The sequence below is a fragment of the Salmo salar genome, chromosome ssa10, assembly GCF_905237065.1.
Source record: "Salmo salar chromosome ssa10, Ssal_v3.1, whole genome shotgun sequence".
Classification (NCBI taxonomy): Eukaryota; Metazoa; Chordata; class Actinopteri; order Salmoniformes; family Salmonidae; genus Salmo; species Salmo salar.
The window spans coordinates 29,204,509-29,221,696 of record NC_059451.1 but is presented as its reverse complement, the minus strand read 5'-3'; the positions used below and the strand labels follow the sequence as shown (position 1 = coordinate 29,221,696).

General features: G+C 38.9%; 1 protein-coding gene across 1 annotated transcript in view; it reads right to left on the bottom strand.

Moving 5' to 3' along the window:
• si:ch211-51h4.2 (uncharacterized) overlaps positions 1-17,188 on the bottom strand; it is a 107,974-nt gene that overhangs the window by 88,105 nt on the left and 2,681 nt on the right. The window contains exons 4-6 of the mRNA XM_014216738.2: positions 16,756-16,824; positions 16,576-16,681; positions 9,268-9,403 (exon numbers count right to left, since the gene is read on the bottom strand). Coding sequence (XP_014072213.2) covers positions 9,268-9,403; positions 16,576-16,681; positions 16,756-16,824 — 311 coding nt within the window. The remainder of the gene's footprint in view (positions 1-9,267; positions 9,404-16,575; positions 16,682-16,755; positions 16,825-17,188) is intronic.

Here is a 17,188-nt window from a genome sequence, read left to right as displayed (position 1 = left end):
ATACATCCTAGTCGTTGAGTTATCAGCTGCAGCTGTAAACATACGTGGCCTTGGAAAGGACAAACAATCTCAGAAGAACAACAGGGTACTTTAACGTATCCGCTCTACAACACTACAACCAGAAAGATTCTTCAAAGGACAATGGTGATCTCTGCTGGGTAAACCAGTCTTCCATCTTCGACCCATCTATCGATGCGCAGCTCAGAGTAAATATATATATCTTGCATTTTCCTTTTCCAAATGGGCGGTTATTAGAATCCCTCAGTCTTCCCGCTCTTTTATTCAAACCCAACCCCCTTCCTTTGTGTAACCAGCCATCATATCAGGTTAGCCCACTAGGAGCTTTTCATGACATGATTAGTAATCGATGTGTGATCTATCCTGTGTATATATATGTAAATCTGTGTGATTATTTAGGTATTTAGTAAATAAATAATTAAGCCAATTTGTGTATTGCTGATTCAACTTATTAGCTAGGGTTCGTGCAGATAACCAAGTACTTACGAATATCAGAATGAGACCGATCGAGGTGACGATTAATAATTCACTGCTATTGATATAAAAGATCTTCAGATCTTTAAGAGAGTGGATTCGGGAGATAACCGCTCTATATAAATTAATGCTTCCATGGTGCCCCAGGTTATTAATGGTTTAATTGTTGCATGGTTTAATTCAATCACGTAATCAATTAAACGGTAGGTAATCGATTTGATAAAATAGCATGTCATATAATTTTATCATAGTCAGACACGACAGTATGTTTTCAATAATCAAATAACAAATGTTCAAACCTGAGGCTATAAAATATAAAACATTGTGTTTTCTGTGTGGATCAAACATTATCAAAAGAACAGTAAAGTGAAATGGACTCAGTCTGTGTGCAATAATAGTGTTTAACTTCTTTGGGATAGGTGGCAGTATTTTCACGGCCGGATAAAAAACGTACCCGATTTAATCTCGTTACTACTCCTGCCCAGAAACTAGAATATGCATATAATTAGTAGATTTGGATAGAAACACTCTAAAGTTTCTAAAACTGTTTGAATGGTGTCTTTGAGTATAACAGAACTCATATGGCAGGCCAAAACCTGAGAAGATTCCATACAGGAAGTGCCCTGTCTGACAATTTGTTGTCCTTCTGTTGCATCTCTATCGAAAATACAGCAACTGTGCTGTAACGTGACACGTTCTAAGGCTTCCATTGGCTCTCTAAAGCCGGCAGAAAGTGGAATGGGGTGTCTGCTGTCTCTGGGCGAAGAACAGCAGGAGAATTTGTAAGTGGTCAGCCTGGGGACAGTGACACTGGAGATGCGCGGTCATGAGACTACTCCATTTTTTTCTTTCAGCCTTTGAATGAATACAACGTTGCCCGGTTGGAATATTATCGCTATTTTACGAGAAAAAAGGATTTTAAACAGCGTTTGACATGCTTCTAAGTAGGGTAATGGAATATTTAGAATTTTTTTGTCACGAAATGCGCTCGCGCGTCACCCTTCGGATAGTGACCTGAACGCACGAACAAAACGGAGCTATTTGAATATAACTATGGATTATTTGGAACCAAAACAACATTTGTTGTTGAAGTAGAAGTCCTGGGAGTGCATTCTGATGAAGAACAGCAAAGGTAATCCAATTTTTCTAATAGTAATTCTGAGTTTAGGTTGTCCCAAACTTGGTGGGTGTCAAAATAGCTAGCCGTGATGGCCAAGCTATGTACTCAGAATATTGCAAAATGTGCTTTCGCCGAAAAGCTATTTTAAAATCTGACACCGCGATTGCATAAAGGAGTTCTGTATCTATAATTCTTAAAATAATTGTTATGTATTTTGTGAACGTTTATCGTGAGTAATTTAGTAAATTCCCCGGAAGTTTGCGGTGGGTATGCTAGGTCTGAACATCACATGCTAATGTAAAAAGCTGGTTTTTGATATAAATATGAACTTGATTGAACAAAACATGCATGTATTGTATAACATAATGTCCTAGGTGTGTCATCTGATGAAGATCATCAAAGGTTAGTGCTGCATTTAGCTGTGGTTTGGGTTTATGTGACATATATGCTTGCTTGAAAAATGGCTGTGTGATTATTTGTGTCTATGTACTCTCCTAACATAATCTAATGTTTTGCTTTCGCTGTAAAGCCTTTTTGAAATCGGACAATGTGGTTAGATTAACGAGAGTCTTATCTTTAAAATGGTGTAAAATAGTTGATTGTTTGAGAAAATTGAATTGTGGTATTTTAGTTGGTTTTGTATTTCACGCCGTGCGATGCCATTGGCTGTTGGCTAGGGGTTCGTTCCGCTAGCGGAACGTCTGTCCTCAACAGGTTAACAGTAAATCCCTGACTGGTGGCAATTAGCAGGCCAGCAGCTAACACACTTCCTGTCCTGGTCTCCTCTTAATGAGTACCAGGCAGCCATCGAACTCATCTGCATATTCAATTGCAGGCTTGGCAGCCAGACACCTTTCTCAGACTGTTTAACATTACTCCTGACCCTTACAGAACTGGAACCAGAGATGTGGGGCCCAATGGAAAAGGATCTAGGAGGATCTGTGGATTCTGTGTTACCAAAGGAATTGGAACCACAGAGAGAGAGAGTGAGTACATATAGGTGGATTGTGAACAAAACCCAACTAATGTGGAAGTGCAACATAGGCAGATGCGGTGGATTGAGATGGTAGATACAGTTGAAGTCGGAAGTTTACATACACAGGTTGGAGACATTACAACTCGTTTTTCAACCACTCCACAAATTTCATGTGAACAAACTATAGTTTTGGCAAGTCGGTTAGGACATCTACTTTGTGCATGACACAAGTCATTTCTCCATCAATTGTTTACAGACAGATTATTTCACTTATAATTCACTGTATCACAATTCCAGTGGGTCAGAAGTTTACATACGCTAAGTTGACTGTGTCTTTAAAAATTATGTAATGGCTTTAGAAGCTTCTGATAGGCTAATTGACATCATTTGAGTCAATTGGAGGTGTACCTGTGGATGTATTTCAAGGCTTACCTTCAAACTCAGTGCCTCTTTGCTTGACATCATGGGAAAATCAAAAGAAATCAGCCAAGACCTCAGAAATAAATTGTAGACCTCCACAAGTCTGGTTCATCCTTGGGAGCAATTCCAAATGCTTGAAGGTACCACGTTCATCTGTACAAACAATAGTACGCAAGTATAAACACCATGGGACCACGCAGTCGTCATACCGCTCAGGAAGGAGACGCGTTCTGTCTCCTAGAGATGAATGTACTTTGGTACAAAAAATGCAAATCAATCCCAGAACAACAGCAAAGGACCTTGTGAAGATGCTGGAGGAAACAGGTACAAAAGTATCTATATCCACAGTAAAACAAGTCCTATATCGACCTAACCTGAAAGGCCGCTCAGCAAGGATGAAGCCACTGCTCCAAAACCGCCATAAAAAAGCTAGACTACGGTTTGCAACTGCACATGGGGACAAAGATTGTACTTTTTGGAGAAATGTCCTCTGGTCTGATGAAACAAAAATAGAATTGTTTGGCCATAATGACCATTGTTACGTTTGGAGGAAAAAGGGGAGGCTTGCAAGCCGAAGAACACCATCCCAACCGTGAAGCACGGGGGTGGCAGCATCATGTTGTGGGGGTGCTTTGCTGCAGGAGGGACTGGTGCACTTCACAAAATAGATGGCATCATGAAGGAGGAAAATGATGTGGATATATTGAAGCAACATCTCAAGACATCAGTCAGGAAGTTAAAGCTTGGTCACAAATGGGTCTTCCAAATGAACAATGACCCCAAGCATACTTGTGGCAAAATGGCTTAAGGACAACAAAGTCAAGGTATTGGAGTGGCCATCACAAAGCCCTGACCTCAATCCTATAGAAAATTTGTGGGCAGAACTGAAAAAGCGTGTGCGAGCAAGGAGGCCTACAACCTGACTAAGTTACACCAGCTCTGTCAGGAGGAATGGGCCAAAATTCACCTAACTTATTATGCGAAGCTTGTGCAAGGCTACCCGAAACGTTTGACCCAAGTTAAACATTTTAAAGGCAATGCTACCAAATACTAATTGAGTGTATGTAAACTTCTGACCAACTGGGAATGTGATGAAAGAAATAACATCTGAAATAAATCATTCTCTCTATTATTATTCTGACTTTTCACATTCTCAAAATAAAGTGGTGATCCTAACTGACCTAAAACAGGGAATGTTTACTAGGATTAAATGTCAGGAATTGTGAAAAACTGAGTTTAAATGTATTTGGCTAAGGTGTATGTAAACTTCCAACTTCAACTGTATCTCTAGCTTAAATTTACAGATTTTGGGGGGAATTTTGAATTATGCAAATGTCATTTCCATGGGAGCCCAGACGTTGACCTTATGGGGCTAACAAGATTTTTGAATGACTACCTCATCTCTGTACCTCACACACACAATTGTCAGTAACGTCCCTCAGTCGGGCAGTGAATTTCAAACACAGATTCAACCACAAAGACCAGGGATGTTTTCCAATCCCTCACAAAAAAGGGCACCAATTGGTAGATACATTTTTTTTTAAAGTAGACACTGAATATCTCTTTGAGCATGGTGAAGTTATTAATTACACTATGGATTGTGTATCAATACACCCAGTCACTACAAAGATGCACGCATCCTTCCTAACTAAGTTGCCGGAGAGGAAAGTAACCGCTCAGGGATTTCACCATGAGGCCAATGGTGACTTTAAAACAGTTACAGAGTTTAATGGCTGTGATAGGGGAAAACTGAGGATGGATCAACAACATTGTAGTTACCCCAAAATACTAACCTAATTGACAGAGTGAAAATAGGAAGCCTGTACACTATAAAAAATATTCCAAAACATGCATCCTGTTTGCAACAAGGCACTAATGCAATACTGCAAAACAATGTGGCAAAGCAAATCACTTTTTGTCTTGAATACAAAGTGTTATGTTTGGGGCAAATCCAATACGACACATTACTCAATACCACTCTCCATATTTTCAAGCATAGTGATGGCTGCATCATGTTATGGGTATGCTTGTAATCATTAAGGACTGGGGAGTTTTTCAGGATAAAAAAGAAAAGGAATGGAGCTAAGCACTGGCAAAATCCTAGAGGAAAACCTGGTTCAGTCTGCTTTGCACTAGACACTCGGAGATCAATTCACCTTTCAGCAGAACAATAACCTATAACACAAGGCCAAATATACAATGGAGTTGCTCATCAAGAAGGCAGTGAATGTTCCTGAGTGGCCGAGTTACAGTTTCGTATTAAATCTACTTGAAAATCTATGGCAAGACCTGAAAATGGTTGTCTAGCAATGATCAACAACCAATTTGACAGAGTTTGAAGAATTTTAAAAAGAATAATGGGCAAATGTTGCACAATCCAGATGTGGAAAGCTCTTAGAGACTAACCCAGAAAGACTCACAGCTGTCATCGCTGCCAAAGGTGCTTCTACAAAGTATTGACTCAGGGGTGTGAATACTTAAGTAAATTAGATATTTCTGTATTTCCTTTTCAATAAATGCCCAAACTTCTAAAAACATGTTTTCACTTTGTCATTATGGGGTATTGTATGTAGGTGACTGAGAAACAAAAATATATTCAATCCATTTTGAATTCAGGCTGTAACAACAAAATGTGGATTAAGTCAAGGGGTATGAATACTTTCTAAAGGCACCGTATATGTATGTATGTATGTGTGTGTGTGTGTGTGTGTGTGTGTGTGTGTGTGTGTGTGTGTGTGTGTGTGTGTGTGTGTGTGTGTGTGTGTGTGTGTGTGTGTGTGTGTGCCTGTGTAAGGGGGGACATCTATAGTTAATTCGGAAATTCAGACCCCATGACTTTTTCCACATTTTGTTACATTACAGACTTATTCTAAAATTGATTAAATTGTTTTTCTCCGCTCATCAATCCACACACAATAGCCCATAATGACAAAGCAAAAACAGTAAAAAAAAATACAATTTGCAAATTTATTAAAAATACTAAACTGAAATATCACATTTACATACAGTACCAGTCAAAAGTTTCGACACACCTACTCATTCAAGGGTTTTTCTTTAATTGTAGACATCAAAACTATGAAATAACACATATGGAATCATGTAGAAACCAAAAAAGTGCTAAACAAATCCAAATATATTTTATATATTAGATTATTCAGAGTAGCCACCCATTGCCTTGATGTCAGCTTTGCACTCTTGGCATTCTTTCAACCAGCTTCTGAGGTAGTCACCTGGGATATATTTCAATTAACAGGTGTGCCTTGTTACATTTACATTTTACATTTTAGTAATTTAGCAGACACTCTTATCCAGAGCAACTTACAGTAGTGAATGCATACATTTCATGCATTTCTTTGTACTGGCCCCCCGTGGGAATCAAACACACACCATGCTGGCGTTGCAAAAACCATGCTCTACCAACTGAGCCACAGGGAAGGCCTTGGAAAAGTTAATTTGTGGAATTTCTTTCCTTCTTAATCTGTTTGAGCCAATCAGTTGTGTTGTGACAAGGGAAGGGTGGAATACAGAAGATAGCCCTATATGATAAAAGACCAAGTCCATATTATGGCAAGAACAGCTCAAATAAGCAAAGAGAAATGACAGTCCATCATTACTTTAACCTGTTGGGGCTAGGGGGCAGTATTTGCACGGCCGGATAAAAAACGTACCCGATTTAATCTGGTTACTACTCCTGCCTAGTAACTAGAATATGCATATAATTAGTAGATTTGGATAGAAAACACTCTAAAGTTTCTAAAACTGTTTGAATGGTGTCTGTGAGTATAACAGAACTCATATGGCAGGCCAAAACCTGAGAACATTCCATGCAGGAAGTGGAAATCTGATTAGTGGAATCACCGTGAGTTAGGATTCATTTAGCACTTCCTAAGGCTTCCACTAGATGTCAACAGTCTTTACAAAGTGGTTTGAGTCTTCTCCGGTAAAAACTGACCGAACGAGAGGCCTGGAAAGTTGGTCATAGAGGGAGGGCCATTACTACTATGATGCGTGCGCCCGTGGCTACCCTCTCGTTCCAAAACATTTCGTTAGACAATGCAATCGTCCGGCTTGAATATTATTGAAGCTCTGATTGAAAAAGGCCCTAAAGATTTATGTTATACAACGTTTGACATGTTTGAACGAACGTAAATATATATTTTTTGCTTTTTAGTGACGACAAGTCCCGCGCGCTTCAGTACATTATCAGTAGCCTTCGGAACGCGCTAACAAGAAGGAGCTATTGGGACATAAATTATTAACTTTTTCGAACAAAACTACATTTGTTGTAGACCTGGGATCCCTGGAAGTGCCTTCTGATGAAGATAATCAAAGGTAAGGGAATATTTACAATAGTATATTTGATTTTAGATGGTTCCAAGATGGCGCTAACCTGTATCGCCTAGCCTATTTTTCTGAGCATAGCACCTCGTTTATTGCAAAGTGTGATTTCCCAGTAAAGTTATTTTTAAATCTGGCAATGCGGTTGCATTCACGAGATGTTAATCTATAATTCTTTGAATGACAATATTACATTTTAACAATGTTTTCGAATAGTAATTTTGTAAATTCTAGCGCTGATTCACCGGAAGCATTTGAGGGAAAATATTTTCTGAACGTCACACGCCGATGTAAAATGCTGTTTTTATATATAAATATGAACTTTATCGAACAAAAAATGCATGTATTGTGTAACATGATGTCCTAGGAGTGTCATCTGATGAAGATTGTCAAAGGTTAGTGCTGCATTTAGCTGTGTTTTGGGTATTTGTGATGCATGCTAGTTGCTTTGAAAATGGCAGTGTGATTATTTTTGGCAGGGTACTTTCCTAACATAATCTAATGTTTTGCTTTTGCTGTAAAGCCTTTTTGAAATCGGACAACGTGGTTCGATTCAGGAGAGGTGTATCTATAAAATGGTGTAAAATAGTCATATGTTTGAGAAATTGAAGTTATAGCATTTATGAGGAATTTGTATTTCGCGCGACGCGATTCCACTGGCTGTTGACTAGGGTGGGACGCAAGCGTCCCAGGTTCCCAGACAGGTTAAGGTATTTCTGTTTGTTATTTTTAATAAATTTGCAAACTTTTCTAAAAACCTGCTTTTCTTCATCATTATGGGGTATTGTGTGAGGGGAAAAAGTATTTGATACATTTTAGAGTAAGGCTGTAACATAACAAAATTTGGAAAAAAGGGAAGGGGTCTGAATACTTTCCAAATGCATTGTATGCAGAGTTACAACTTTACCACTCTGTGACAATGTCAGCCTGCCTGCTAGGGTGTGATTCATGAGCTGGTCCCCACAGGGTCTTACCATTAAATAATGCAGTAAGGCATGAGATTAAATGACATCACTGAAAAGCATGGCCCAAATTAGATGCAGCACATATGCCCACAAGGCACAGGCGTAGCTTAGATTCATAGATATGAAAAAGGTCAATTCACTACCCATGATAAAGAATGTTCCAAGGGAAAGAATGATGGAGGTACAGTAGCAGACACATTCTGTATCAATATTTGAACAAGGATTCAAGGAAGAAATGCTAAGGATTCACACAAACACTATGCTGAGGCCAATTTGTACATGAGAAGCCTTCTAATGCAGAATTGCAGAAATGTTTTTCATAGAATAAAAATACCAAGTAGACTCCTATTAATGGTTAAATGCTTCCAAGTATCAGACTAATTGACAATACGAATGGGCACTAGTTTGTACGACATAAACACTGTTAAGGCCAGGTAGACGGAATCCAGCCATGAGTCTGTATTTCTGAGAAATCCCCTCTCTCACAAAGACAGTTGCTGGCCTTTTCTGCAGAGCCAACACATTTCTCAAGGTGTAAAACATGGGGCATAATGGATGGGAGGCTGCTGACACTAAGAGAGCTGGTGACAAATGTTGATAATTGAAACGATGGGTAGTAACATGCAAGGGGACATGGTTGATGTGGTACAGGGGAGTAACTGAAGCCCCCTGACACCGCTGTATCTGGGCTTTGGTATCATACATGTTGTTTGTTTAATTAGGAAGCCTCTATACAATTGGAGCATGTTATAACCTCCTCATGAATATTTGAAATGTGTTGAGTGATCCATTAGAATCTAATCTTAATCTAACTTTGTAGAACACTTTTAAGTTTCATTTCCCTCCACTGATTAGGCCTTATTTATTTCCCTATGGTCCAAGTTGTGGTGTTATTCTGTCATTAGACTTCTTTAATATGGCAGCTAGCTGTAGTCGTCTGTATTAGTGTAACTTACAACTGGAAGAGTAGGATGAAGTTGAAGGCATGGCTCATAGGCTTGCTGAGGAAGAGAAGCCCCAACACATGGAGATTAGGCTGTAGCTTCTCCTCCAGAGTCTGTCTGGCCGTGTCCTGCTGCAGGAGGCCTGTGTCTGAAACAGAGACGACAGGTTTCAGAAATCAAACCTCCCTGGGAGACAATGCTGTATTTCTGGGAGAAACAGCGATTCCTGGTGACAGGTCCATTTTGGAGAATAAGCGTGAGGGATAAATGCAGTTGGGAACGGTGCGGCTCAGTCAGCTGCTGAGCGCGTAATGGATGAGTGGTGCCATCCTTCAGCGCCGCCGAGGTCCGCAACACATCCCTCTCCATTGCCTCGCCATAGAAGACACACACTTTGATTCTGGGAGTACCTTCTCACTCCACTTTTATGTGGTAAATAATGAATCAGCAGAGAGATGAATGGGAGAGATAGAGAGAATGCAGGGAGAATGCAGTGAGATGAATACAGACAGATCAAAAAAGGAGGTGTTGAGGAGGAGGAGGTATATCAGATCACTGACAATAAGTCATAGCCTGATAATCCTTCTAGCAGCCTAACGGAATAGCAGATATGACAAAGCACATTGAAGAGTTATAACCCTGAATATGAACATAATGCCCACTCATTCAAAATGTTTAGAAAGGCAAGGACTCTACCGTGCTACAACTGATAATGCTTTGAGGCCTTAACAGTAACACTACAATGGCAGAGAGAGGAAGTGTGAGAAAGAGATAAAATAATATAGTGCAATATAATAAACTCATATCGCAGACACTCCAAGTGGCTCTTTAGAAATAAGTGCATTTCTCTCAACACTTGAACAGATTCAGGCATCTGTTTCTGCATGCAGATAAAACAAGCACACACATCACAAACCAGTCTCTACATATGGTTTTACTCCATCTGGGTGAACGAGACATGAATGGCCACGGAATACAACATACTGTCATTCCTAATGGCACACAAGTTTGGACTTGTCTATTAAAATTACAAATAGCTCTCAAAATCAGTTGTGTCAGTCAGCCAGGAATCTCTGTAATAAGTCTTTGGCAGCAGAATCAGATTCAATTTTGCACTGCGATAAGACTACTGTACCTCTAATGTAAGAATGAGAGGGGAATAGACTGCAGCGGCTAGAAGGCAATATCAGTCATTTCGCAGAAGAACCCATCTGCTATCCAACAGGACAGCCAAGTCATAAATATGAAGAGATGCAAGATCCCCCACACCTGTCACCCAACTCTCCCCAGCTTTGAGGGAAGAGTGAAAGGAACACAAACATAATATTTATCTGTACACAGCATTTAATGAGTGCTGAATGCAGTATGGTGCTAATGAGTTTGCATAAGCCGAGACATAACAGCCATTGTGGTCAGAGGTTCTTCCTCCTATTGGACAACAATTCAATGGCGAGTCTTCAAGTAATATTACAGTATACTCCAAAGGCAAAACACAGCAGGATACAGAATTAGCTATTGATTTATTTTACACCTAGAGTGTGGTATAACTGTGTTTTTAATGACAGTTATGATATTAGGGGCCGACCATACGAAGAACTTTGGGAAATATCAGAGGGAAGTTTCTGGTGTCCCAGTGCTGTGACTCTTTGTAAGGATAAAGAGCATAATCTAATCCACCAGAAAAGACTGAACAAATATTACAACAAATATTATGGTTAAACTCAAGGATACTAATTGATTAAAAAAAATATTTGGGGATTTTAAAAAATTAAAAAGGTATAATGCAAATTATATCATAACTAGGACTGGTGGATTTATGTAAAACATGCAGCTAACAAAAATATATTGAAATGTCAGCTCTACTCAAAATTACAACCAAATAATTGCAGCATTACTGCAAAAATGGAAGAGACAGGTGGAAGGGGGAGATAGTAAGGAACTTGTCTGTCGGCCCTGCATTAAAGACCAAAATTGGCTAAATAAAATTGTGATAAATAAAAAGTATACCAGTTTCATTTAAGGACCAAAAAATGTACAGCTGTGCCATATAGATTGCAAAATAGTTGGGAAGACATTTTCTGGAATCAAAACTTTTCAATTTATATGATTATACAAAATTCTTGCAACCAATAGAATGTTATATACAGTACCAGTCAAAGGTTTGGACACAACTATTCATTAAAGGGTTTTTCTTTATTTTTACTATTTTTTACATTGTAGAATAATTGTGAAGAAATCAAAACTATGAAATAACACATATGGAATCATGTAGTAACCAAAAAAGTGTTAAACAATTCAAAATATATTTTATATTTGAGATTCTTCAATGTAGCCACCCTTTGCCTTGATGACAGCTTTGCACACTCTTTGCATTCTCTCAAGTAAGTACACTGATGAAATGAACAACAACAAACTTGTAATGATTTTGAAGCTCAATAACATAACTGATCCCCCTTTCTCTATCAATGAAATCCAGAGATCTGTTATACCTTCTCTATAACTGAGCCCGTATAAGATGTGTTATAACTTCTCTATAACATGGCCCGTATGAGATAATTGCTACATTTGAACCTTTTCAGTTTTGCATTTGTTTTGATGTTTATCATGCAATGTCCCCGTGATGAATAGGATATCTGTGTTGTGCTTATTGGAATCCATTCTAAACCAGACAATATGTAACAGATAGCAGCTGCACATTTTTTGCCCAGAGAAATCCATCTTTTTAATAGCTCTCTTATTAAATCCCAACAAGCTAACCTGTATACCAGGACCATGAGCGCGTAATTGAATCATGGAATATCAGGCCATTGCAAAAGCTATCAGATGACACTGTCAACCTGGCATATAAATTAAAGCAGCATCTAGCCAAAGGAAATACTGTTCTGGTCACATACGTGACAGTAATAAAGCAATTATTTAGCATTAGAGTTTTATTAAAAACTGTATTAACAGGGATGTGTGATCAATTTCAAGCGTTTTATGGCCATAATGGCAGGGCTAGCATGAAAGGCACCTTGGTCATGTGATATGATAGAAAGATTGCTCCACTTACCAGCGCAATGAATAAGCTCAAATAACAAAAGGTAGAGAAAAAGAAAGCTAAAATGCAATGATTATCCTCGTTGAGTGTAAAATATAATTGATTTTGACCCAGATAATTGACATTACCAAGATTATAAAATAGTTTGATTGACAAACACATTTAGAGACTCATCATAAAATCCCTTGAGAGGAGTGATCTACAATATTAGTACTTGACCCCTTTGAGTTTAGATCATTACAGATACAGGGGCCCTTACTAAGAAAAAGAGGTGCATCAGTGATGTTTCCCTGGTGTAGTCAGGGACAGATAGGGCCACCTCCCTCACCCTTGAAAGCAGCAGAGATTCTGAAAAGCTTTCATAAACAAGCCTCAAGTTCCAGGGCAGCCACTTTCCATCCCTCCATTCATCTTCATTAGCTGACTATTCCCTCCATCTCTTGTCCAAAATACTTTATGTTTGCCTCCATGGGGCCCCGGCCTACCCTGATTAGTTAGCGCTGATGCTGTTGGATTCCTGCCTGCGTCTTAATCCCCTCTGCTAATGTTCCTTGCTGCATTTCACACCAAAAACAATACAGCCACCATCTGTTTCAGGGACCCAGGCATTTCATGTGGTACACACTATCTCCTCACTAACTAATGACAAAAAAAGCACACAAATATATTCTCTATTAATTAGGGAACCAGTTACATTTAACACTATTAGACTGATTGTTAAAGGGAGAATCTCAGCTAACATCTGGGATCAGAGGAAACTGCTATCATACTAGGTAGGTTAATGATGACGCAGGTCAGGATATTCCTCCACTTGCAGAATACTGTTTATGAAAATGTCATTTTCACTAATGTTATTTGGGCTTCACAGCAGAAATGCAATCTCAAAGGAGAGTATCAAACAATCTGGATCCGCACCAATTTCCAACAGCTGGGCACGATTAACAAGCATTATGTGATGGTGAGGTCCGGAAACCCCTGGAGATAAGCCCATGACTGACAAAGCAGAATGCAATGCAGCACTACATGTGGGCAAATAAACTCCTTTATCTAACTGTGGATGGTTCCTGGATGTTCAGACTGAGCACAACAAAATGGTCAAACATGTTACATCAGTGCCTTCATAAAGTATTCAGACCCCTTTACTTTTTCAACATTTTGTGATGTTACAAAGTGGGCAGGGTTGGGGAGTAATGGATTACAAAAAAACAGTAACTCTAATCCATTACGTTACCAGGAAAAATATTGTAATCGGATTTCAGAAACTTTTGAAAAACTTGATGATTACTTCAAGAATTACTTTTAAATTCAGAAAGGAGGTTTTCAAAAACATATCTTTGACACTTCTCTGTTTTCTCAATGACATTAAAATCAGCAATGAAAAAAGGTGCAAGTTTAAGTTTGTTCCACCTGAGCGAGTCTAAACACAAGTCAGAGACCACTATGATGACACACCAAATGGGTTTAATGGATCGCGGGAAAAGAGCAGGAATAGGCTTTTGTAGGCTACAGTCCAAGCTATGTCTTCCAATGGTATAACTGCTGTCAGCATCCAAAGATTATCCAACTTGAATAAACGCTTGGAGGTAAGTGTCACGTCCTGACCATAGTAAGATGTGATTTTCTATGGTAGAGTAGGTCAGGGTGTGACAGAGGGTGTTTTGTGTTTTTCTATGTTTTCTATTTCTATGTTTAAGTTCTAGTTTTTCTATTTCTATGTTGTTGTTTTTTTGGGGTTGATCTCCAATTGGAGGCAGCTGGTCCTTGTTACCTCTGATTGGAGATCATATTTAAGTAGGGGTTTTTCTTCCTGGGTTTTGTGGGTGATTATATTTTGAGTAGTGTTTGTTTCTCTCTACGTCACGGTTTGTTGTTTTGTATATTCAGTTATTTAAGTTTTGCAAAGTTTCACGGATTTAATAAAATGTGGAACTACAACCACGCTGCACTTTGGTCCGATCCTTTCGACAGCCGTGACAGTAAGGATGACAGCAGTGGTGTAGTCTACGATGATACGGATATCAGTAATTATTGTTATTCACACTGAGCATTGATGTGAATAACACTGTTGCTCTCTCATATAGCTATTTGCGCCTTACGGATTGTGGTTGTTGTGGATGGCTGTTCACAAATCTAAATGTGTATGTGAACCCAAAATTGGTTGAATTCAAGAAGTTTAAGCTGCCTATCAATCATTGTTTTTGAAACCAGTGGACAGCCAGTGAAAAATGGGTCATTCATTGCCCAATCTAATTCATGCTGATCATTTTTTTTATCCATAGGCCTAATGAATATCTGTTCAAACTCGCACACTTTTGATATACTTAAAGGGGCAATCTGTAGTTGCTACATCCATTTTTGGACTTGAAAATTATATATACATACAGTACCAGTCAAAGGTTAGGATACACCTACTCATTCAAGGGTTTTTCTTTATTTTTACTATTTTCTACATTGTAGAACAATAGTGAAGACATCAAAACTATGAAATAACACATGGAATAATGTAGTAACCAAAAAAGTGTTAAACAAATCAAAATATATTTTACATTTGAGGTTCTTCGAAGTAGCCACCCATTGCCTTGATGACAGCTTTGCACACTCTTGGCATTCTCTCAACCAGCTTCATAAGGCAGTCACTTGGAATGCATTTCAATTAACAGGTGACAAGGTAGGGGGGTATACAGAAGATAGCCCTATTTGGTAAAAGACCAAGTCCATTTTATGGCAAGAACAGCTCAAATAAGCAAAGAGAAACGACAGTCCATCATTACTTTAAGACATGAAGGTCAGTCAAGTACAGTCGCAAAAATCATCAAGCGCTATGATGAAACTGGCTCTCATGAGGACCGCCAGAGGAAAGGAAGACCAAGAGTTACCTCTGCTACAGAGCATAAGTTCAAATAATTGCTTCAAGGAGTTCAAGTAACAGACACATCTCAACATCAACTGTTCAGAGGAAACTGCGCGAATCAGGCCGTGGTCGAATTGCTGCAAAGAAACCACTACTAAAGGACACCAATAAGAAGAAGAGACTTGCTTGGGCCAAGAAACATGGGCAATGGACATTTGAGATTTTTGGTTCCAACTGCCGTGTCTTTGTGAGACGCAGAGTAGGTGAACGGATGACCATCGCATGTGTGGTTCCCACGGTGAAGCATGGAGGAGGAAGTGTGATGGTGCTTTGCTGGTGACACGGTCAGTGATTTACTTAGAATTCAAGGCACACATAACCAGCATGGCTACCACAGCATTCTGCAGCTATACGCCATCCCATCTGGTTTGCTCTTAGTGGGACTATCATTTGTTTTTCAACAGGACAATGACCCAACACACCTCCAGGCTGTGTAAGGGCTATTTGACCAAAAAGGAGAGTGATGGAGTGCTGCATCAGATGACCTGGCCTCCACAATCACCCGACATTAACCTAATTGAGATGGTTTGGTATGAGTTGGACTGCAGAGTGAAGGAAATGCAGCCAACAAGTGCTCAGCATATTTGGGAACTCATTCTAGACTGTTGGAAAGGCATTCCAGGTGAAGCTGGTTGATAGTAGCCAAGAATGTGCAGAGCTGTCATCAAGGCAAAGGGTAACTACTTTGATGAATCTCAAATATAAAATATTTTTTGATTTGTTTAACACTTTTTTGGTTACTACATGATTCCATATGTGTTGTTTCATAGTTTTGATGTATACACTATTATTCTACAATGTTGAAAATTGTAAAAATAAAGAAAAGCCCTGGAATGAGTGGTGTGTCCAAACCTTTGACTGGAACTGTATATGAAGATGAAAACACTAGTATATATTGATTACATAAGTATTCAACCCCATGAGTCAATACATGTTGGAATCACTTTTGGCAGTGATTAAAGCTGCAAGTCTTTCTGGGTAAGTCTCTAAGAGCTTCACATACCTGGACTGTACAATATTTGCACATTTTTATTTTTTACAATTCTTCAAGCTCTGTCAAGTTGGTTGTTGATCATTGCTAGACAAATATTTTCAGGTCTGGCCATACATTTTATTTTTTACTCATGAACATATTTAGGCTTGCCATAACAAATGGGTTGAATATTTAATGATTAAAGACATTTTAGCTTTTAATTTTCCACTTTGACAGTATGGGGTATTGTGTGTAGGCCAGTGACACAACATCTCAATTGAATCCATTTTAAATTCAGGCTGTAACACAACAAAATGTGGGAAAAGTCAAGAGGTGTGAATACTTTCTGAAGGCACTGTATCTGTACTGTTTGCGTGACCATTTGCAATGGTTTACCTGCTTCTTCCCCATCCTCCACCTCCTCTTCTTCCTCCTCTATATTAGTGAGAGCAGGCTCCTCCAATCCAACGTCTTGCATTAGAATACGCTCTGTCTCAGTAGTCTGAAAAAACAAGGGTTTAATATCCTTTAGTTAAAATACCATGACAATAAAACAGTGTTTGATATAGACTTTACCTTCAATGACTCAATCTGGACAACTTGGCATCGCTGGAGCAGGTCAACAAAGAGGTATATGAGGAGAGCCTGACAAGAAAAATGAAGGGAACTACTTGTGAATTCTAGGAAAGTGCATCCTCCTCACAACAAATAAACCATTATCCACTCTCCCAATGCCCTTAAAACCCACAATAACATCCACTGCTAGGCCCACAAATGGTCTCGGCTGATAGCATTCTATCTGTCCTGAGAATAGGTTTTATACCTACTTGAGCAATGTACAAAATAAATATCATGACACAACATCAGCACAACAATATGAACACATCCTGAAATTGAGCATCCAATTGAATGAAAGTTTGTAATCAAAATAAAATAAAAACAACTGTCATGTTACCTACAATATTTTTTTATTTAACTAGGCAAGTCAGTTAAGAACAAATTCTTATTT